Source organism: Tetrao urogallus (assembly GCF_951394365.1).
Source record: "Tetrao urogallus genome assembly, chromosome: 13".
Lineage (NCBI taxonomy): Eukaryota > Metazoa > Chordata > Aves > Galliformes > Phasianidae > Tetrao > Tetrao urogallus.
The window spans coordinates 2,884,527-2,908,371 of record NC_136826.1 but is presented as its reverse complement, the minus strand read 5'-3'; the positions used below and the strand labels follow the sequence as shown (position 1 = coordinate 2,908,371).

Genomic DNA, 23,845 nt, shown 5'->3' with positions numbered 1-23,845 from the left:
GCTGGTACCCGGTAGATGGAGGGAAGGTTGGAGCAGAGAGAGGATTCGCTCCTTTTAACTTGATGAAACGTGCTCCGGCTGGAGATAATGACACGATGGGCACTTAGCGCCTCTCAGCCCGGGGCATTACGGTGATACGCAAGCAATCGCGGAGCCCGCTGGGGATGTGTTTACAGCCCCGTTTCGCAAAGCCGGCGCAGGGAACCGACGGCAAGGGCCGGCCGCGACCCGCCGCCACGCCACTCCCGCTCGAGCTTAACACCGGTGGCCGGCACATCCGTGAGCGCGGCGCAGGGCTGACAGCGGCCCGGGCCCCGTTGCCCGGCCCCCCGCCTTCAGCCCGCCCCCGGCCCGCCGCCCGCCTCTGCCGCCGCGCAGGCGCCGCTCCGCCGCTGCCCGGGCTGTGGCCGCGGCCGTGGCCCGGCGGGCTGCGGCGGGCAGCATGCGGCAGTCCCTGACTCAGCAGCGGCCGGGCGGCGTCGCCCTGCCCGACTCCGTGGGTGAGTGAGAGCCGTACCGGGGCCGGGCCGCCACGTCGCGGGGAGGGGTGCGGGGCCGCGTCCCCGCAGAGCGCGGCGGGGGGCTGCACCGTGCGCTTCGGGCGGTCGGGGCAGAGCCCGGGCGCGTCGGGGCGGCACGGCGGTGTGCGGGAAGCGGTGCACCGGGGAGCCCCGCCGGCAGCTCGCGTTCGCCCGTGGCCGCCGTGCGAAGACGGCGTTGCGGAGGTCTGACGCGGGGACGGTCGCTTTGAAGGCGGCGCGCGTTCCGTTTCAGCGAGAGGAGCCGAAGCGGTGCGCGCGGCACGACTGCGTGACGCCGTTCTGACGGCCGGGCACGGCGCTGCGTGTGCGCGCAGCCCGCACTGCCCGCCTCGGGGCACCGGGCGCGGGCTGCGAACCGGAGAGGCGTGGGGCTGCGCTGCGCGGCTGCGCCGGCCGGGGCGGGGGGGGGTGCGGGTCGGTGTTCTCGGTGTGCGGCTCGGTCGTGAGCTCGGAAATAATGTCAAAATGTCAGCGATGCCCCGTCCATCCCTGGAGGTGTTCAAGGCCAGATTGGAGGGGGCCCTAGGCAACCTGGTCCTTGAGGTCCCTTCCAACCCCAGCCATTCTGTGAAACAAGTTCCAAACGCACAGGCAGTGTGCTTCGGGCTGAGTGTTTGCTGTCACCTTGCGCTCATCCTGCCCCATAGAGCCGCCCTGCACGGCGCGCTGCAAGGACCCCAGCTGTGCAAAGAGCACTTACCTCTCAGGTCGTGGGGGTCAGCAGGTCAGTGACTGTGGTGCACTGAGATGTCCTGGAGCACTGCAGAAGTGCTGGTGTTTGGGAAGCAGCAGAAGAGTGGATGTAGGATCATTCAGGCTGAAAAAGACCTTAAAGATCATCCGCTGTTTCCTCTCATCCTGTTGCCAGTGAGACCAGCCCTGCTCTCATTGCAGTCACCTTTCAGGTAGAGGAAGAGAGCAGTAAGGTCTCCCCTCAGCCTCCTCTTCTCCGGACTGAACAGCCCCAGTGCCTTCAGTCTCTCTTCATAGGCCATATTCTCCTAGCCCTTCACCAGCCTTGTTGCTCTTCACCTCCATTCCTTTCTGTACTGCGGTGCCCCAAACTGAACACAGCACTGGAGGTGAGGCCTCACCAGTGCCGAGTGCAGGGCAGGATGACTTCCCTGGTGCTGCTCACCACAGCATTCCTGATCCAAGCCAGGATGCCATTGGCCTTCTTGGCCACCTGGGCACACTGCTGGCTCATCTTCAGCCCACTGCCCATCAGCACACCAAGGTCCCTTTCCATCAGGCAGCTTCCAGCCACTCCTCCCCAAGCCTGTAGGGTTGCCTGGGGTTGTTGTGACCAAAATACAGGGCCCGACACTTGGCCCTACTGAAACTCACACAGTTAGTCTCAGCCCATTGATCCAGTCTATCCAGGTCCCTCTGTAGTGCCTTTCTCCCCTCAGGCAGATCAACACTCCTTTCCAGCTTGGTGTTGTCTGCAGACTTTCTGAGGATGCACTCAGCCCCCTTGTCAAGATCATTAATGAAGATGTTAAATAGGAGCAGCCCCAGTACTGAGCCCTGGGGCACACCGCTCGTGACCGGCCGCCAGCTGGATTTAACTCCACTGACCACAACTCTTTGGGCCCGGCCATCCAGCCATGTTTCACCAGCAGAGCAATGCCCATCCAGACCATGGGCAGCCAGCATCTCCACGAGGGTGTTGTGGGGACAGTGTCAGAGGCTTTACTGAATTTTCACGGATTGTAACATAGAGAAGTCTAGGTCTATAGACCTAGCTTATTCTTAGATTTGGGAGAATAAAACGAGAGTGCTGGTAAAATGTGCTGCCTGGGCTGCTCCAATAGTTACTTGTTTAGCTGCCTAGATATTAGTTGTAGCTAAATGCTTCTTGCTTTTGGTCCTTGCAGTGTCCCCATACTTCAGTTACAGCTGCACTTAAGAGCACGAGCGGGAAGCTTGCAGGGGCATTTCCTTCTGGAGACACCAGAGGGTCAGCAGGATGCTCCTTTCCTTGCGCACACCTCCTGGCGCACTGCCTTGTGTGGCTGATGGCACCATGCAGCCCATGGAGTGGCTTGGTGAGGGCACCCTGCAGTGGGTGTTGTGCCTGCACTGTGCAGGGGCAGGGCAGAGCCGTCCCCATGCAAAGAGAACTGGTTTGTGCCCAGGTGTATCAGCATGGCTGCCGGGGTGAAGGCAGATGACATGGGTGGCTTTGCTGCAGATACCTGCAGATATACTCACACCCTACGGAAGGGTCTGTAGGCACCTGGGATGCACATCTTCAAGACAGCAAGCTGCCTTTTGGACCTGAGGGACTCCTGTCTTTGGCAAATGTGGGCAGGGCAGTTGTGTTGGGCTTGGCCAAGTCCTCTCCGCCCAGCTGAGTTATGGATTCATCTCTGCACTTGCCAAGGAGCCTGCGTGCCTCAGGTGGGGTGTCCCATGGGTGACCTGCTGTAGAGAATATGCTTGGCAGGAGTAAAGGCAGCCCTGCGCTCTCTTGGGGTGCATCTCTGCCCTGCTTCTAAGTACCCTGTGAGGTGCAGCTGGGAGCCTCTGGAGTGGGGAAATGCGTTTGCCTGCTCCATGGGTGCTCTGGGGAGCCCTGCGCTGTAGGTTGTGGTTTGGAGATGTCCCAGGGCAGCAGGGAACCATTACAGCCCATTGCTGTGCCAGCTGCTCGCTTCTACTGGGTTGTGTTTACATAATGTATGACATAGAATCACAAGGATTGTTCTGAAAAGTGATTTAAAGATTGCAGAATAGGCACTGAACCTGCAGATGTTGCTGAGCATAAGATGGAAGCCAGCTTTTCTCTTGTCTGATGGGATCACTGTTTTATATTTATGCTCATTTGGGAGATCTATAAATACATTTAACAAAAAAAAAGAAAGAAAGAAAGAAAGAAACCAGAATTAGGCAGCTGTATATGAGTTTCCCTAATCCACAATTCATTATTCAAACATCTAAAAATACCTGGTCCTTGCTGAAAGTAGGGGTTGCTGCCGCAGGAGGAGTGGCTGTGACTTTATTTGGAGAACTGTGGACACCTTGTGACATGTTTACAGCCAAGATTTCCCCCCCTCAAAACAAGTGGCATGCAGTATGGCTGTTTGACTTAACGCGAGCAGACAGACCAGAAAAGAAATGAGTGCCTTGTGGTAGTGTTTCTCGTTAGCTCGGTTGTCCCAAGGAGGATCTACTCTATTTAAACAAGCTTTGCAAAGTTATGGTTCTTAAGGATTTCTTCATCCATATCTGAGCAATGATATGTAAATGCACATTCAGGTATCCCAGTAGAGACCGATAAAGCACATTATGAAGATAAAAGAGGCGGCTAGAACAAAGAAAGGAAATTCACTGTGTTGTGGTTGGTGGTGGGAGGAGAAAATCTGTGATACCGTGACTGTCCCCAGATGGAATTAGCAAATTCTGTTGTATGTGTGTGTTTTTAGGGTCATTCAATAGAAGAAAAAGAAATTCCCTCTACGTAACTGTGACTCTCCTCATTGTGTCAGTATTAATTCTAACGGTGGGCCTAGCTGCTACAACAAGAACCCAAAATGTGACTGTTGGAGGTTATTACCCAGGGGTTATTGTAAGTATAGAACTCCTAGGTAGGTCTAGAAAACATATTGCCTACGAAGTCCCTTGTGATGCTGCATATGTTATAAAGGGTGATCTTGTTCTGAATACTGATGTATGCTCAGCTACTTCATTGCCATTTGGTTTATTTGTTTTATTATTATTTTGCACCTGCTGCTCATTCCCATGCAAAAATCCCATCCAGTCAAGTGGCAGTTTCCCCAGAGCTTAGGTAATTACATGCTTTTGATCTAGAAGTGAGACAGATATATAGGTCTTACATCAGTCAAAGCAACCTGAGTACTTTGTTTGCATGCAGCAGATTAACTCCAGCCAGCCAGGACCAGAGGTGCCAGGAACAGCAGGGAGTCTAGATCTTACAATGAAAGTGTTCCATCTGAACGGACCCATAGAGATCATCAAGTCCAATTGTGAGATACTGCTCAGGTGAACTTATGCTCCTAAAGTTCCTTGCAGAAGTTTCAACAAAACTTGTCTCCGCATGGAGAACTGCTCTGGCAACTTGCAGGCAGAGCATCCACGTCAAAGCAGCTAATGCATGATTTTTATTTTTCTTTAAATCAACAAAGGAAAATGGGCTAATTGTAGCTTCAAATAGCTTTAGCCAGAGAAGCCCTCTGGTGCCCAGCATTTCTGCCAGCAGAGTACAGCCCTTTGCAGAAGTATGTGGGGAGACTACCTCATGCCCATCCCAGCCAGCACTGCATGAGCTGTACAGCACATCCTGGTCTGTTGCTGTGCGTGTCTGAGGCATCTTGTAAGGGAGCACAAAAAGGACTAAGCTGCAGCTACTCTCGGGAGCTGAGCGTGGCCACAGCCCTCCAGCTGGATGCTTCTGGTGTGACAGCCTTGGGTGCTGCACTGTTGGGTTCAGAGCCTCAAAGTTGGAGGCTTAAAGCCAGCTCAGATAGGCAGAGAGCTGGTTTTGCCTTCTTGCTCTCTGGTTTATTTACTGTGCACAGCCGATCTCTGGGAAGCTTTTACTTCTCTGTGGACGAGCTATTCTACAACTGAAGAAAGCTCCTCTGCAGCCCTTTGTGCGGAATGTTGTTACCAACAGCATTTAGTCTCTTTGATTTAGGATCGTTCTTCTGGCTTGTCCCAGTAACTCTGCATTAAGACCTAGTGTTCTAAAAAGAGCGGCAGTGAGGAAAGGTGCTGAGCAGGATGGCAGGCTGGCTCCCAGCTCCCCGCACTGTCAGTGTGCAGGCCTCTGCCTGGAGCAGCCCCGGGAGCGCCGCAGATGGCAGGCTGTGGTGCGCAGCCCCGTGACATCTCCCTTGCTGTTTGTGCTCCAGCGACGTCAGCATCGCTGACATCTTTCCTGAAACTCGGTCTGCTCAATGGTTTCATGAATTCCTGCGCTTGGGCAGGCGGAGGCAGCCTGCCTGTGTGTGTAGGCCCTTCACCAGTTTCCCCCTCGGTCCATTAATCTGCTGTGTGGAAATGCGTGACGGCCTTGCCTGGCTTCCCAAATAGGAAAACGTTCCCATTTGCTGATGGATGCTTCAGTAGGCGCTGAAAGCAGCCGACGCTTTGTAAGAAGCCGGGCCCTTTCCCTTTGCTGTGCTGAGGGGGCCCACTGCGGTGCGGGCTGCTGGGGAGGTGGCCCTGAGCAGCAATTTCTGCAGCGCGCAGCAGCTCTGCACCACCGTGGGGACCGTGCACACAAAGCCAGGGGCCTCTGTGTGCCAGCATGGTGCTGCACTGCTTTGGTGAGGAGCAGGAAGCAAGGAGCCGCAGCGCTCTGGTGTAGTCTAGCTTAGTGCCCCTCAGCCCAGGGCTGCAAAGCGAGCGAGCAGAGCGGGGAGCTCCATCTGCAGTCACACAGCAGCCCTGTGGAAATCTGGGTGGCGAGCAGCTGCCCTGAATTTGATGGCTCTATATACACGCTGTCACTGTCATCTGGCTGGCACGGGCTTCTCTAAGAGCAGATCTGCGCTGTGCCATCTGGCCTCCAGGACACTCCTGGCCTGATGCTCTCTCCTGCCCTGCTTTGATGTCCTGTCTTGGCCAAGCAAAGAAGCTTCTGTCTGCAGGGAGATGGGATCCCCCTGGCCTCTGCTCCCGAGGAAGAACCGAAGTAGGCACTGCAGATCTTCCATCCTTCAGGGGGATTTTTTTTTCTTTTTTTCCCCCACAAATAGTGTAGTTCCTCACTGATGCATCTGAAAGAGCTGGAGCTGAGGACATGATGGCGTGTCTGTAGCCGGGCAGCTGTCACCCTCAACCATGACCACTGATCCCTTTACAGCTACTTCTGTGAACCCTTCAACTGTGCCTCCATGGGAAATAGCATCAACTGTGGATGACTGATCCAGGCTTGGGAAGTCTGGATTGCAGCAGTAATGCTCGGTTCCCCCAGCAGTAACCATCAGGCAGGCACAGAGGGCAAGTGCCCAGCAGCGGCCACATCTGTCACTGCTCTTTGCAAGCCAGCCACGTTCAGGAAGGGGACAGCACCTCTGTGAAGGCCACGGACAGAACATGGCTCTCAAAAGTCTCCTTTGCTTTTCCTTGTTAAAGGCTGTCCATGTGGTACAAGTGCTCTCCCCAAGTTAGAACAGCTTCAAGCATTGGTGTAAATGATTGACCTTTCTTAGGCTTTTACTGGCAAAACTTCTTCTCTAGTGGTTCCCTGTCAAGCAAGTTGATCTGGGGCTTTCCTCTGGAAAAGCATTTTTGTTTGTATTCTGTATCCTTTCAGACAGTCCAATCCACCAGCAGGTAACGATGACATAATTGATGCACATTACTAAGGTCTCTGGTGAAGAAGGGTGTTTTTTTTTGTTTGTTTTGTTTTTTCCCCATTAATTCAGGATGAGAATCCACTGATTTATCTTTGCCCATCAGACGCAGTGGATCACCCTAATTTCTTCTTTTTGAATTATCTTGAATTATGTCAAGTCTTTCACCTCTTGGTTTGTGGCTGCTCTGAAGTGCCACGTGCACATTTCTTTTAAATGTGTTAGATCAAGTTTAAAGGGGCACAGAATGGTTTTCTTGAATGTTTGCATTAGGATTGCATTGCCAGACAACTTCCCCGCTGCTGGATATCACCAGACTGAAAATATTACCAGGATCTGTCTCTCTGTAATGTCTGGATTGCTGATCTTTTGGACTTGAAATTGAACTTTAAGACTCCCCTTACTTAAAGAAGATGAAGATGGTTGTTTGCTCAGGCTGAATAAAATAATAAGGGACCAACCCAGGGGCAGTTCAGCAGCCCCCCAGCTCTCTGCCCCACCTGCCTACAGCCAGGGTAACTGAGCAGTGCCAGGCATCACTGCTGTGCTTCACGTCATGGTAGCTGGTCTCTGATGTGGGGACAACAGTCTGAGAGCTCAGGGTGCAGCACAGACAGGATAGATGGGAGGCAGAAGCCGGGTCAGCTGCTTAACTTTAATCCCCTGCTGCTGGAGACAGCAGCCCTTGCTGCCTCTGGTGTCGGCACCAAATTTTACAGGGATTAAGCAGAGCAAGGTAAGATTTGACACACACTCTTCATCATATTTGTACCTGCTAAGCTCTGCTCATGCCTCTCCTTGTTAGTACTGGGTTTGTTAAAGCTTTGCTTTCTGTTCTGACATCTTAAATATCGAGTCCAGGTTACTTGGCCTGTTCTTGAGTCACTGCAGCTTATTTGTGCCTTACTCTGCTTCCTCGGGAGCTGTTCAGTTACTTAGCTTTCTTATCCAGGTCTTTACCACCCTCATCTATCAAATGACTTTGTAGCCTGCTGAATAGGAGCAATAGCAATTGCAGGACTTTCCCAGCATTTCTCTTTGCCAACTCAGAGTTCTGCTAGGCACTGATAAAAGACCTTTCTGATTATGACCCTTACAGAAGCGCTTCTGGATCTCCCTCTGTAGTGCGCAGTTCCCTGTTTTTAGCCTGGTTGAGGTGTGCTGTGTCCTAGAAACGTCTCCAGCTTAGCTAAATAGCTTACGGCCATAGAGAAATGGGGTGGAAAGCTGCTCCTAACTGGATTTGCTGAGCCGAAATGAAAGCAAGAGGAAGAGATGCTTTTGCTGGATTAGCTCCTTCTGTTAGCTGGGCTGGTGTGAGCTTCTGGTAGAAGGCCAAGGCTGATGAAGTGTCGCTCCTTCAACTGAGGGAGGAGTAGAAGGTGCCAAAAAAACCTGTTTCCTCAGTATGAGTTCTCTTTTATTTCACACTTTGTATCAAGAAACTGTGAGCTGAAAACTTAGGTGATTGCTCACATCCTTGGTGAGGTTACCGGAGTCTGGTCCTGAGATTGCTAGTGGTGTCCTGCTAGATCTGCATCTGAGTCCATGTCCTCATCCACCCATTTCTGAGCATTACCAGGGAGGGTGCTGGAGACAGAATTCATCCTTTTGGTTTTTACACATGCTCTTGGTGTTACGTGAGGGGTATGCTTGACAGTCCCAGCTAGTAGAAGACTCCACTAACTTCCTTGCTGAGGGAAGAGTGCTCATGAATTCAGTGTGCTCTTTTTGTGCTTCTGGATTTATGTCCTGTCTGTATGTGAGATACTTTGGGTGTCTTCCTGATCTAAATGCTAACAATATGTTGTCTTTCAGCTTGGTTTTGGGTCATTCCTTGGAATAATTGGATCAAACTTGATAGAAAACAAAAGGCAAATGGTAAGTTCATGATGCAGTTGTTTGTTTGTTTGTTTGTTTTTCAAGACTAATTCAGATTCTGTATGTAAAGAATGTTACTGGTTTTCCTAACCCTTCCAGGCTAGTGTTGCATGCCTCACGAGAGCTATAGATGGTTCCTGGCAGCCCAGGAGAACAAGGCTGTTAACCCAGATACTTTTCTAAATTTGAGAAAATGCTCAAAGAAGCACAGAGTGACTATAGACAGTCTCATTGAACTCAGTGGGATTTTTCAAGGGCTTGAAATAGAGTGTTTGGAGATTTCAGGATACTTGGCACTTCACAGACTTATGCCCAGCACATTTTACGTTGAGCTGTCACAGTATGTGACACGTAATAGCCTAGGTATAATACATTTATTTTAAATCTTTCAAAATAAATTCCTGGAGGCTTGAAGCTCTGTGAAGACTGCTTTGGCCGCATTCTAATCCAAGGAAAGGACAGAGAAGGAGATCAAACAGCCAACCCAGAGACTGGAGGGGAAAGCCAGCAGAGGGCCCATCAGAAAGTCGGGTCTGAGGCTGAGTGCTCAGAGCTCTCTGCTTGGGATAGAAAATTCTGCTCTCGGAGAACGAATGACTTGAGACTGTGAGATGATGAAAAGAATCAATATATTCCTTGTTTTCAAACATCTCTTGAAGCAAGAATTAAAACCAGTACATTTTTTGTGTGCAGTAGAGCTGCAGTTGGGGTGTGAGAAGCATGGAAGGTGCTGCTCACGCCAGGCATGCAAACCATGACTCTCTGGTCTCTCCTCACACTGCAAGGAGGGTTTCTCATGCTGAGAATCTTTGTGCAATGGGGGCAGAGCACCCAGATTGCCTTCTTTGATAAGCTCAGGAGACCTGTGTGTGGTTCATGTCTCTTATGTCCACTAGCCATGTCTTGCAGGTGCTGTTTCACAACCCTCTCTCTTTTTACCTGTGCTGAAGGCAGCCGCTGTAGTGCTTGGAGCATCAGCAGCTGCAGTCTCCATCCAAACTCTGCCCCGCACCTTAGTGGCAAGGTCCCCGCAGGTCTTGCCACTGTGAGATGGCACGGGGGAATGAATGATGCTGCAGCTGTCTGACCCTGCAGCCTGTCCTGCTTGCTCACCAATGTTGCCTGCTTTTGGAGCAGCAGAAGTTCCTCTGCAGGGGAGCTCATGGATGCTTAGCAGTGTCTGCTGGTAACCAGGGCTAACGCAAGTTTGGCTGAGGGAGTCTGGAAAAATTCCCGCATGTACTGGGCTGCCCTTTGCTTTGCTAGAAATGTAATCCCTGCAGAGCATGGTGCTGGCAGCAGGGAGGGGGTCAGACAGAGCCTTCAGGAGAGGAAACCTTTCTTTCCCAGAATCAGACAGGGTGTGGGGTAGGTGGGCTTCCCGGTGGCTATTTTTTGCTCTTTTTACCCTGACTGTGCAAGAAGAGAACGTCCTGTTCCGTCTGTCCTTGTAGTGTTTCCAAGCCTCTCGCTCACTGTGTAATAGCTGCAGGTCAGAGCCTGGTTGAGTAATCGTTACCTTACACCAATCCATTTCGCACATAACTGCCAGTAAATAAACTGGCTACTCTTCAAAGATGCCTTTCTCAAAGCACAAGAGCTCTCTGTGCCTCTGAATAAGAAAGAGGGCTGAGGAGGCAGGAAACCAGCATGGCTCAGCAAGGACCTGCTGGGCACACTGAGGGCAAAGAAAGGTGCCTACCAGCTCTGGAAACAAAGCTGTGTCACCTGGGAAGAATACAGGGATGCCATCCAGACTTGCAGACGTGGGATGAGAAAAGCCAAGGCACAGGCAGAACTGAACTTGATGAGGGATGTGAAAAACAATATAAAGACATTCTACAGGTACATTGGCTGGAAGAGACAGGCCAAAATGAGTGTACCTCCTCTGGTAAATGTAAATGGAGAACCGGCTTCAAGAGAAAGTGGAGGTACTGAATGAGTTCTTTGCCTCAGTCTTCACTGGCAGCCAGGATTCTAATATTTCTCATGTCCCTGAGCCCTGCATCCCTAAAACTCTAGGTTGGTAAATCCCCCCCCACTGTAAGGGTACAGCAAGTCTGAGACCGTTCATGAGACTGAATGTGTACAAGTCTATGGGGCCGGATGGCTGCATCCCAGGGTTCTGAAGGAGCTGGCTGAGGTGGTTGCCGAGCTGCTCTCCATCATATTTGAAAAGTTGTGGCTGTCAGGTGAGGTCACGGATGACTGGAGGAAGGGTCACGTCTCTCCTGTATATATAAGAAAGGGAGCAAGGAGGACCTGGGGAACTACAGGCCAGCAGTCTCACCTCTGTACCTGGGAAGATCATGGAACAGATCCTCCTGGATGATATACTTGATCACATGAGGAACGAGCGTGTGATCCGAGACAGTCAGCATGGCTTCACCAGGGGAAGGTCATGGTCACCAATCTGGTGGCCTTCTATGATGGAGTGATGGCGTTGGTGGGCAAGGGGAAGGCGACTGATGTCATTTAGCTGGACTTAAGCAAGGCCTTTGACATGGTCCCCTACCACATCCTCATCTCCAAATTGGAGGGATGTGGATTTGATGGGTGGACACCCAATGGATAAGGAATTAGTTGAAAGGCTGCAGACAGAGGGTGGTGATCCATGGCTCTGTGTCCAGGTGCAGGCCGGTAACGAGCAGCGTCCCCCAGGGCTCTGTCTTGGGACCGGTGCTCTGTAACATCTTCATCAGTGACATTGACGACAGAATCGAGTGCACCTTCAGCAAGTTTGCTGCCAACACCAAGCTGAGTGGTGCGGTTGTCACAGTAGAAGGAAGGGAAGCCATTCAGAGGGACCTCAAAAGACTTGAAAGGTGGGCCTGGGTGAACCTGATGAGGTTCAACACAGCACAGTGCAGGGTTTGGCACTTGGGCCACAGGAATCCCAGGCATCCATACAGACTGGAAGGAGCTCCTTGAGAGCAGCCCTGCAGAGAAGGACCTGGGGTTCCTGATGGATGAAAAACTGAACATGAGCCAGCAGTGTGCATTGCAGCTCGGAAAGCAAATGGGATCCTGGGCTCCATCAGAAGAGGGGTGGCCAGCAGGGACAGGGAGGTGATTGTGCCTCCCTCTCTGCCCTCGCAGTAGGCAGAGCTGAGTAGACACACAGTAGCTGTTGCTCATGGTCTCCATGTTTTATTCATGTCTTGCTTCACCCAGGGGTGCTTAATTTTACAATGGGCAGTCTTGCCCATTATATATTTCCCTAGTGCCACAGGCAGTGCAGAATGCTTTCATTTTTCATGGACTTCACCGGAGCCCTTCTTTAAGACAGTGTGCGTTGCTCATTACTCAGTCACTCGTGGTGATGTCAGGATGAGCTAAAGGCAACTTCTGCAGCCATGTTCCTGTGCCTGTTTCTGCCCAGGAGGTGGCTGAGGAGCACAAGGACCTGAGCGTGCCAACTTGGCCAAAGCAAGAACTGACCTGAGTCTGAATTCTCTCCAGTCTGCAGACAGAAATAGCCAGCTCCCCTTTCTCCCACCCCAGCAGATTGGCTTTCGTGCCGCGTGTCTGCGCCTTGCGCTCAGCAGAGCAAGGGAGAGCATGGTGGTGCCAGCACTGAGGGGAGCTACGTGGTCAGTGCTTTGCCAGCTAAAAGTCAGCACTTTATGATGCTGTGTGACAGCCGCTCATGCCGTAGGAAAGCCATTACTACCAGCTTCACAAACCTTGTGTCGCTGTAACGGTGTCCAAAGGCAGCTCCAGAGCGGAACCCGCCTATTTTAGGGTTCCTACGTTATCCAGACGTCTTGTCTGAATGCTGCTCAGTGTAGCTGACTTCAGGCTTCTTTTTCTGCAGCTCAGGGAGAGGAAATTGGCGTATGCGAGGGCAGCAAACCCATTTCTGACACCGGATCCTTGGATTCTAACGAGGCTGTTATAAAAGTATCATAATTAACTCCGTATCATTTTAAATATCCATGTTAACAGTTCCTATCTGCCAGTGGAGAGGACAAATAACCTAATTGTTTGTACAAAGTGTTTGGCTCACTTCCCATCCCAAGGGTTATGCTTTTAAGGGGGGATATCCTTTGATGTATACATGAAGTGCAGGAAAGTACAGAGGGAAACTTAGTGCAGAATAACCAAAGCTGTAGAAAAGCATTCCTTCTACTGGGATTGTAAGAAGCTGCACTTTCCCCCATTCTGTGGTTTCACTGGTTGTGACAGAGAAACAGTGTCGCCGTTGTAACTGACAGTGCCAGAAATGGAAGCCACTGTGGCTGGTGGGCTGAGATGGCCAGAGGAACATTCGTATGAGCAGATTGCCTGCAGCTCTCTGGGTTGCAGGGAGAAGAAATTCCTCTCTGTGGGGAAGAGTTAAGGACAAGCAGCAGCCAGAAGAGGAGGTGTATGGTCAGCCTAAGTTTAGCGCTCTGGAGTCGGGGAAGATCTTATATTACAATATCAAGTTGTCTGGCACAACTGTGCTGCTCCTGCTGCCTTGCCTCTACCTCCGTGGGAGAGCAGGCGCCTCTGAGACACACATCCCACTGACTTCAATGAGACCAGTCTGTGCAGCCTGGGCAAACATTGGGGTCATTGATTGCTTGAGGGCTTATTGACTGTGGTTTCTGTATCGGTGTGGAAAGGACACAAAATGTTTGGTTGTGGAGAAGCACATGACGCTTTGCTTTGTTTTCCTTCCTTAGCTGGTTGCATCGATCGTCTTCATCAGCTTTGGCGTCATTGCTGCATTCTGCTGTGCCATAGTAGATGGTGTCTTTGCTGCCAGACACATAGTAAGTGCTTCCAGGAAAACCAGAATCCTGCAGTGCTTTTACTCTAGGAAAACAGGTGATGTGTTCACATCCCACATCAGACCAACATCCAACTCTGTGAATACGTGTCGTGTGCTGAATACTGGTTTAAATTGTAAAATGTAGAAAAATGTGCCAGCTTTACAGAAGTATCCTGAGATCAGCAGTAAGCATTAAGATGTTAAAACATTGCTTCAGTTCTTCTGTCTGTGCTTCATGTGTTTACTGAATTAGCTGGTGCCAGGTGACAAGGTGGGAACAGTTGCACGTCTGACTTTGCATGTTGTGTTAGCAGAAGCTTCTAATGCTGATTGAACTGCTGGGTGTTGTAGTCGAGGGAAGCCATTGGGTACGAAGCTCTTTGAGGGGCTTCAGTACAAACAGGAAGTGATTTCATTGGGCTCCAAGCCCTACTGTGGTCACGACCAGTCACTAGAACAGAGGGACGTGCAAAAACTCCAGCTATTAGTGTAACAATGGAAAAAAACATGATCCCGTTTTAAGTTTTAAGTTTAAACTTAGAACTGCAGATTTTTTTCCCCTGCAACGTTGATGTTTGATGGCTTTTCTTAGAAAATAATTTATTTTTGCAAAATGGGATTTAAAACATTCATTTTGAGTTTATTTGTAATCAGAATGGAAAGAAATGTCAGGATGTCACAGTTACCGTCAGCTCTTTGTTCTTTGTTGTAAGGCAGACTCCTCTTTCCTGCCTGGGTTTGTTCGAACAGTAAAAGGCTGCGGGGCGGCCAGGTTTGCTTGCAGGGCAGATGGAGTTCTGCAGGTGTGTGATAGGTCCCTGTTGGTGAGCAAGCCGTGACCGCCTCTGACCCCTTTCAGGGGCTTGGTGAAGTGTGAGCACAGATAAACGGATGAGGCTCATCCAGCTCCTGGCTGATCCCGGCCACGTGGAGTGGAGCTCCGCAGGTTGGTTGAGATTCAGGGCTCTGTCCTGGCAGGCTGGGTGATGACGTGAGCGGGCACTCGGTCCCACCCGCCGCCAGCATGCTTGTGCGTCTGTGGCGGAGCAACGAGGGCTCTGGTTTCTGCCTCTTGATTAACGGGTGTGCTTTTGGCCTCGCTTCACCTCCTAACCACCCAAGAATGTCGCCGTCTGCCCAGAGACGTGCTCCCAGCGCCCAAGCACATAGTGTTCCCTCTGGGGCACTGTGTGCCAGGTGACACCCGCAGAGCAGGCCCCTGTGCCTGCAGGACGGCCGCGGCACGGCGCGTCCCCACAGCTGGTGTGCACAGATGGGGGAGCTGCCACTGCCTGCCCTCAGCGTGGTGGGAATTCAGCATTGCATTTTGGGAAGCAGGCTGTCCGTGAGCGAGAAGGTAATGTGCTTGTTTGTGAGCTGAGCCGTCCCTAATCCTCCAGAGGTTTCCCACCATTCACTCAGGAGCCCAGAAGGACAGATTTCCCGACAATTTGATGATAAATTGTAATGATTCAGCATGAAGAGCCCTTGGAAACACATCAGATGGCCCCGGGAGACCTCTGGGGATATGAGGAATGAATGAATAATCTATTCCTCATGGGGCAGAAGCCCTGCCTGGGTGAGGCTGGCTTAAGAGCTGCTGCTCCCACGTAGCTGCCACAGACATGCACCCCACAGCACTGCGTCCAGAAGCTCTTGGGGGTTGGGGTGGTGGCTGCCATGGCCGGATGCTGAGGCAGAGCAAGGCCAATCTGAAGCCTGGCCCAAAGGCCAGCTGGTTTGGTTTTTGCTGGGGCATTAAACCTGGTGCTCTTCTTTTGGCAGGACCTGAGGCCACTGTATGCAGGACGATGCCAATACTACTCCAAGAGCACCACACCACCAGAGGTGAGAGCAGGTTGGGCTGTTCTGCCTCCTCGCAGGGCTAGCTTCACCTTGCAGGTGTAGAAGCCTCCCACCAGGCTGCTGCCACCATCTCCAGAGCTCTGCAGTCAGCAGCAGCTGGGAACCAGGGCTGCTCTCCTCTACCAGAGGTGCCTGGAAAGGAGCAGGCAGAAAGGAGGGGGTGGGAGAGGAAAACACACTGATTTCTGTCAGTCTTCAGCTGCACACAAATTACCAGAGCAGAATGTGGATTCAGAGTCCAGACAGCAGTAATTCCTGCTTGTGTCTTCTCCACAGAGAAGCCCTGTGAGGATGGGTGTTCATGCCACACCACGTTAGTGCATATGGACACTATTGACTGCCTGTGCTCTGTGCTGAGAGTCCCTCTAGGTTTACTCCCACCTTTCTGAGGAGTTAGGAATAACTGTGTTTCACCTTAAAATGCTTGAGGTGCAAATAAAATATTATGGCATGGTACTGGTGGGGTCCATTCTTTTTTTGGCCAAAAGACTGTCCAGGTTAGCTTCGGTGATACTACCCACAGGCAGTCAGTCTCTTTTCTCAGTTACTTTCCAGTATGGGAATCTTTCCTTCAGTTAGTGTCAGCCTCTTGAAAATTCCATGCCCAGTTTGCCATCTGGGGAAGCCTTTCTTCAGCAATGCCTTATCTGTTTGCAGGAGTTGCACAAACCACTTCCTACTCAGGTGCATGCTTATCTGTGACTTCCCCGTGGTGGAAGGATGGGGCTGATCTGCTCTACTCCCATGCATCTTTATTCCAGACTGCCGTCTTATAAGAGCTGTCCTGCAAGATAAGGAAAGAAAGATCTCCCTTGGGCTGATCTTTGCATCAGTGCAAAATTACACATAGAGCAGGCTAAATGGCAGCAGGAATTGTTTGGTGATTGTGTCCATATGTGCTTTGTGTTTCTTCTGAATTCACACAGGCAGTCTGTCACCCACAACGTCGTGCACCTTGCACACCGAAAATAAAAACCAACACCTGCTTCTGCTGCGACCTGTACAACTGTGGAAAGTGAGTAAGCTAGAAATACCTTTCCTGGCATGGGGAGAGCAAGCAGTGTGGTGGTTTGTGGGTTTCTGAAGGGCCAGGATAATGCCAGACCAAAGTATTGATTAATGACAGCTGTTGTGGGAGGGGAACCGAAGCGACTGTTGTTTGCCATAAGGACTCAGTCAGAAGGGGGCCATGTAAGAGTAAAGGGGTACAGGAATTAGGCTAAAGCCATGCCAACTACATGTAAGCACACTTCAGGCCAGCCCAGCTGGAAGAGTGGGTGAGAGTTCCCATTACTTCCACTGCTGGCCTTCCTCCCTTTTTTTCCGTGTTGTACTTCATCCTAACCTTCCTTATCTGTTGGATTTTATTTCATTTTAGAAGATAGTTATGAAAACTGGGACACTGTTCTTCCTCATTTTCCTCATTGTTTTGTTCTTCCAGTACAGTTCCTCCAGTAACAGGGAGGAGTGTTCACGAGCTAGTGCTACCTGCATGCTTATAAATGAGTGTCACAGCACTGTGCAAGGAACAGATGGAAGAGTGATTACCAATAGAGCACCCCTGCACGGTGATCTTGCTGTTGTTAGATCACCCCATGGCTGCTGTGCTTGAACCAACCTCAGCACACATACTGCTTAAGTCATTTAGAGTGTCTGGTCTGTGTCAGCAGAGAATAAATTATTTTCTTAGTGCCAGCTCTTGCCTAGGGCTGTTTCAGGGTTAATATTTCTCATGGGCTGGCCCCCACTTAAATCACTGACTGATGGTAGGAGATAAAAAGATTCTAATAGGAGAGGGTAGTTTTGGGTGCTGGGAAGGGTAATCCCTGGTTTCTGTAGTGTGTTGTTTCTGTATAAGAATTTGCAGAACAGAATTTGTTTTTACTGAATGAGGGGAATGACATAGAAGTGATTGGAACAGAAAAATCTAACTGTTCTGTATTACTGGGTGGATTTTTCCCAGTCAGCCAGGTTGAGGGTTCTGCCTCTGACCTATTTTCCCTTATTTTAAAGCAGTTATTTCAGACTTAATCTTGCTCGGTGCCACACAAGTGCTTTGCACTGAGGAGGTGCTGGTTCTTTTGGGACCTCAGTGGAAAAGGCACAGACACTCAAGGCTGGTTAGCTACTTTATTGTGTATAGGGTGGAAATTACAGAAGTGACAGCAGCCTTGCATGCCTCCTAACGCTGAGAGCCCCAGCTGCAGCAGCCTTGGGCAAGTCCCTTCATGTTGAACCCCACACAGGGCTCTTTATCATTGCAGTATTTTTCAAAGCCTTTTATCTTTGGTGCTGAATATCCTTGATGATGAAGCAGGGTTCACTGAGAACAGTGCACTCTTACACATCTGCATTAGAATGGGCTGTGCAGGCAGTACGTATAGGCTGTGCTGTTAAAGACTGTCCGGGTCTGTGCTCACATTTCCTAGTTCAAATTGTTCAGGCTATTAAGCAGGGCTTTGCAGCCAAGCCACTCGGTTAATCTCTGCCTCGATTCTGCTTGAAATTGTTGTCTCCTCCACTGCGATCTCTTCTGCAGTGAGTCACTACAGCAAGGGTTGGGAAAAAAGAAAAGGAGAAGCTGAAAGTGAGTGAAAAGGAAAGGAGAAGGCTCTTGAGGAAGAATCCTGCCAGCCCGTGCCGTGGTAGCGATGGGAAGGACGAGCACTTGAGTAGGGGAGGCTCAGGCAGATGTGCCTGGTGGCTGGAGGCCAGCCATGCTGTCCTGCATTCCTCCCATCTAGCTGCTCGTGTGGCCGTGAGAAGCCTCCAGTGTGGCCCTTCCTTGGGACATGGACTGGTTTCTCTATGTGATTCCAGGTCAGATCTGTCCTTGGGAAGCCTCCAGGACAAAGGTCTGGCTCTGGAGATTTCAGGTGATGGAAATAAGAGGCAGATCCAGACTCAAGGGCAGTTTCATATTAGTAGCTGGCAGGACTTCTTTGTTTCACAACATATCAGGCCATCTCTTCTGCTGTTATCATGCAGGGAGATCTTAGATGCCAAAAGAGTGGGATCTAGCAGGCTTTATCCCTGCTCCCGGCTCAGTGGTCAGGTCCAGGCTATCATTAAATTGCAGATAGCATTTTACTGCCCATTGGAAGTGCTTCGGTTTTATTGCGTGGTGCATTTTTTTAATCTTTTTTTTTTTTTTTTTTCCCTATCCAGCAGAGTAGAGATTTCTGGAGGATACTATGAATACATTGATGTCAGCAGCTGCCAAGACATCATCCATCTTTACCACTTACTTTGGTCAGCAACAATTTTGAACATAGTGGGGCTATTCCTGGGGATCATTACAGCAGCGATACTTGGAGGTTTTAAAGACATGGTAAGATGATACCAATTTCTTCTGCATTAAAGCAAATAAATCAAATTGCCTTTTTAAAATAATCATGAAAACAGCTGTTGGTATTTCTGTGCAAATGATCTTTGCATCACTGCAGTCTGGCCAGGAAGAAGAGCATGGAAAGAACTAAAAGGAAAAACTGAACACAATTAGAAAAGGTGAAAAGGCGAAAGAAATGTAGACTTTGTTTTCAAAAGGAACCTTCCCAGAGGTGTTGCAGTACCAGGGTGAATACAAACGAACTTTTTGTTTAAACCAGATGTTCCTTTTAATTGCACTGCCCTTCCACAAGGAAATGTGTGCTGGTTGTTCGTGAGCTGTTGATTTTGTGGCACAAGTTGGGTTCTTCCTCCTGATTGTGAAGACGCAGTCTGAACAGCCATCTTGTTTTAGTAGTAGCATGCACCAAGCTGTTGCCAGGCTTGTTCTGGGGCAGAGTTGAGCTCCATCTAACAAACACGCTCTGCTCCTCTAAGTACTCCTATGTTCATTCAGCTGTCTGGTGTTGGTGACTGAAGTTGTCTGGGTTAGTGGCTGAGATGCTCTCTTTGTTTTAACAGACACCTTCCCTGCCTACACTGAACTGCACGGTTGAAAATGCACATCCTACAGTGTCCTATTACTCAAGGCCACAGGTGACATCTTACAACACCTACTACCACAGCACTCCTCACCTGCCTCCCTACTCTGCATATGACTTTCAGGTACAGAACGTTACAGTTTGTTTTCTTCTTTTGTTGGAAGGTTAAATGCAGTCTGCAGGACTCTGGCGGCCTGTCTCTCAATCATTTACACAGTTTAATTTTCCTGTTCACGCAAAGAATACCAAAGCTTTCTTTGTAGCCACTGGTGCTTGGCAGCACTCTCTCTTACTAAGACAACAAGCTCTCCTTGAAAAGAAGGCAGTAGGGCATGCTGCCTGCTTCCCCTGCTGTTCACCAGTAGAGGCCACATTAAAAATAGGCACTGCCTCAGGCACCTTGCTGTGCACCAATGATAAAGACAAAGCGAGGTGTCCAGGTGCTGATTTTTATTAGGCTGACTGCAGTGCCTGAGAGAAATAGATGAGCTTTTGAAGGAAAGCTCTTTGAGCTCTCAAAGACACGCATAGACTGAAAAGCTCATCTGTTTTTCCCACGTGTTTCAGCTGGTCTAAGAACATTCCCTGCAGACACCACTGCTGCTCCAGTCTCTGTTCTGAGTCATGGAACTTTGCTGCTAGAAACAGTGATTTCATTTGAATCCTGCTGTCATTGTCAGTTTTCACTTGTTGAAACAGATGAGATTGTGTCACCTCAGCTCTTCTTTCAACTGGATGTTACTGGAGTGGTGGTATTAACTTCACATCTTACATTTTCTTTGTGACTATCACAGCTGGGGACTTTTTTTTAATTAACAGGAGCTTAAGGTCTTGGATGTCAGTTATGAGTTGTGGTCTGCAGTAGCCGCAATCACTGTCATCAGAGCTGTGCATTAAAGGTATCTTGCATCTAAACAGATTTGGATATATTGCTAAGGCCACTGAACAACGCTGTTGTCAGAATATCCCAGAAATATTTGAACATCAGAATTCCTGGGACTTATCTGTACAGATTTTTGACTCATTTTTTAAGGTTAGTGCAATCCAAAGCAGTCAGCAGTGCTGTGTAACTTTTTCCTGTGTAGAGATTCTAACCTCAACATTTTACCTAAGCAAGCTTCTCTACAAAGTCCATTTGCCAGACACTCTGCTGATAATAAGCACTGTTTCATTCTGTGCCTGTCTGTGCTGCAGTCCCGCCAGCAGAGATCTCAGCATGGGTGGATTTGCCCTGCTTTTCAACCAAAAGCACTGCTGGGGCTCTCCTAGTGCTCGCATCTCAGCCACCAGATGAAAGCCTCCTTGTCTCACTGCTGTGGTACTACAGGCGTTGGCTTAGGAGCTGACACAAAAGCTGGTCAGCAATTAAGGTAATCTAAATTTAAAATAGCCAGGTCTCACTTTCAGGTGCTGTTCTAAGTCCAAGCCTTGCTTTTCTCCAGGAAATTTGGGAGCTCACACGGGAACATCAGCTGAGGCCTCTGGTAGTGGATGCTCTTTCCCTTGTCTGATCTGAGCACTGTCTTTGCCACCTTGATGCCTTCTGCCCTGCTGTCCCTGTGGTGGTGCATGGAGCAGGCCCAGCCTCGCTTCCTTGCTTCTCCAGTCCCTCTCAGAGGCTGCATTTCCTTCGGTGCAAGAATTGCCTCATTCAGCACTTAATTTTAATTAATTCAGCAAATAATTTTGTCAGGACAGTATCTCCGATAAAAGCAGATTTTATTCGCGATTGCAGTGGTGGGGGGGGTGATGCCAGGCCTTCCGATGTCTCTTCAGGCACTTCCTCAGGCAGGCCATCACTTGTTCTCTGGTTTGATCTCATGCAGGATATTCTTGCAGTGTGTGTGAAAAATATGCATATATACACCTACATACAGAGTGTGCAGTCCTGGGAAGGTTCATCTAGAAGATGTGATGTGAACTGTCAGAGATCTTCCCCAAGTTAAGTAGAAGGACTCCCAAAAAGAACGATGATAGCGGAGATCATGAAATAAAAACATATATATATTGTCCAATTCTGATGCAGAAACAACATTTGATTCCCACCCCAGTCATTCACCCATCTTTTCCAAGAGTCCTGAATTTCTTAGGGAGTTTGCGACTCTGCATCTCTGCTTTCTCACACAACAGTAAGACTAGCTCTCTGGTCTTTGGAAGAGCACAAGTCAATGGGAGTTAGCAACAGCCAGCACTATGGCAGGTGGCATCTGCTGGCAGAGTGCTGTGTGGTGACAAGGGCTCTGCGATGGGCCAGGTCAGGAACCGGGCAGCAGGCTACCCGCTGGGATGGCAGCAGGCTGCGTGCTGTGCCTCCCTTTGTGTGATCTGGTGGCCAGGGGCAGTTAGCTGAGTGCATCTCTGCCCCCTGGCACTTTGCCTTCTGTGAGAGGGTGCAGACGGGCCCACTTCAGCCCAGCAGCAGTGGCATGTTCTGCCCCAGGTCTCCCATTAACAGAAGGAAATGAGCGCCGTCTTCCCAAGGGCCGGATGGATGTTGGCAGGGACAGGCTCTGCAGGGGCAACAAAGGCAGCTCTCCTCCCAGCCCCGGGCTGTTGCCAGGCAGCAGTGCTCAGATGCTTGGTGGGCTGGCTTTGCTGCTGGTGCCTGCTGTGCTGCTCTAGCAGCGTCTGTCCAAACAAACATCTCTGCAGGTGGGGCTGCACCGGTGGGATGAGCGTGCGTTGGAAAAGTTGCCGTGTTCTTTCGAACAGGAGTGATGTGTGTGACTTGCTGTGAGCTTATAGGTGGCCAAGCTGGTTTTTGTGGGTTATATAGCACAGAATCAGCTGTCATGGGTCAGTTCTAGAGAGGTGGTGCAGGGTTTCAAAAATGCACTGCCGAGATAAAATCCAACCTTGAATACTGTTTGCAGCTCAGCCTGGTGGGTGTGAGAGCTCTGCTCTGCTGTGGGCCCCTCAACAGTGCATCCTTCCTTCTGCAGCTCCCTGCTCAGAGTTGGCACTGCATGCCCGCACCCAAAGGACGAGCTGCATCCAGGGCAGCACGAGGGGCTCAGTCCTGGCTCTGAGCAGGAATGTGCTTCTCCTCAGGAGTGCAGGGTGCTGGGAGTGGGGCCCAGCGCCTTGCCCAGGCTGCTCCATGAGCATTGCTTTAGCATAGGCCAGGTGGCAGTGAGGAACGCAAGGCTGAGCCCAGGAACGTGCTTGTCAGGGGTAAAATTACGGTGCATTACAGCCAGGAGAGCAACGTGAGTGTCAGTATTTCATTAGCTGTTCAGAATTAATTTGTCTGGCCTATTTCTGGACAGAACGTGACATGGTCATGGCTCTGTGTCAGTGCCAGCATCATACGACCCAACGTACTGTGGAGAACAAAGGTACTCCGGAGAGCACAAAGTAATATTCAGGCATGTACATATTTGCTATGTGAAACCTTTTGAAACTGGAGTAAATTGCTTGCTGCCATTATTATTATTTTAATTAAGAAAGTGTCTGCAGCCTGTTTGTTACCAGTGGCTGATACATGAAAGCTGAGATGTGAAAGAGCCTCATCAGTTTTTGGTTGTCCAGGCTACATGAGATGCAAGTAGGCGCACAGCAGAAGCGATGGGAGAGAACCAGAATGCTCCTTCCATTTCAGGTCTCAGGAGTTTCATTACGCAGCACTGTTACTGTGCTTACCGTGAGCACAGCGAGCGATTCAGGTGCTCTCATGTATGTCTGCACGCTTTGCAGAGCTGAGTCTTGAAATACTAATCTTCCTCTGCTCTGTAACGTAATCCTGTTTTACCACTGCCCTTCACAACTGGAGACGTTACGGCATTCTTGCTTCCTCCCTGCAGCATTCCAGTGTGTTCCCAGCCTCCACTCCCTCCGGCCTCTCGGACGACCCGCAGTCAGTGTCACCATCTCCCAGCTACATGTGGTCCTCCAACGCTCCTCCTCGGTACTCGCCACCGTATTTTCCACCTTTTGAAAAGCCACCACCTTATACACCGTAAAGAACGAGGGGAAAGGAGAGCGAAATACTTGCCGTTGAAATGATTGTGAACATTTTGTGTTTGTATCTTGCTGTGGGAGGAAGGGGGGAGTAGATACAGAAGATAATTGCAAACATGAATACTTGATTGGACAATTCGTTCTTGCGAGACTTATTTCAGAGGTTTAACAGTGGGGTGCGAGGAAGGGGACATACTGCTCATGTTTTGTAGGGGACCTAAATTCCAACCTCCTCATTTTACAGCGAGGCTCATGGAGTCCCTGGTTTTTAATAAAGCGCAGACGATAGATTCTGGTCTGCCTTAGTCCATCTTGAGCCAAGCTGAAGTAAGGGTAGCCAAGATCCACAGCTGCCCAGGGGTATCGTTCTGCTCGAGGTGAGGGTGCTTGCAGACAGCTCAACCTGATGCTTGTTTTGTTTGGCCTTTGGCCACCAGTTTTGGGGGATTTTGTGGGGCTGCAGAGCTTGGCTCGTGTCACTTGGTTACAGTCTATGGGATGGAAACCCTAGTGAGGAGCCGGGATGTCTTTAATAGAGGTAACTTCATAGGGTGTTTTCTTATGTGTCTAGCAGAACAG

At 50.1% G+C, this 23,845-nt stretch overlaps 2 protein-coding genes across 2 annotated transcripts in view; one reads left to right on the top strand and one right to left on the bottom strand.

Annotated features, from left to right (window-relative positions):
* ATP1B4 (ATPase Na+/K+ transporting family member beta 4) overlaps positions 1-444 on the bottom strand; it is a gene marked incomplete at its 5' end in the record, with an annotated part of 4,667 nt that extends 4,223 nt beyond the window's left edge. Inside the window, one exon of the mRNA XM_079541811.1 lies at positions 276-444. Coding sequence (XP_079397937.1) covers positions 276-444 — 169 coding nt within the window. The remainder of the gene's footprint in view (positions 1-275) is intronic.
* Positions 443-23,268, top strand: TMEM255A (transmembrane protein 255A; the record flags this gene model as incomplete). Its single annotated transcript, XM_079541757.1, has 9 exons — positions 443-500; positions 3,974-4,116; positions 8,690-8,752; positions 13,423-13,512; positions 15,297-15,359; positions 16,304-16,392; positions 18,546-18,708; positions 19,287-19,430; positions 23,110-23,268. The coding sequence occupies 9 exons, from the start codon at positions 443-445 to the stop codon at positions 23,266-23,268; spliced, it is 972 nt and encodes a 323-aa protein (XP_079397883.1).
* Positions 23,269-23,845: the final 577 nt, after the last annotated feature.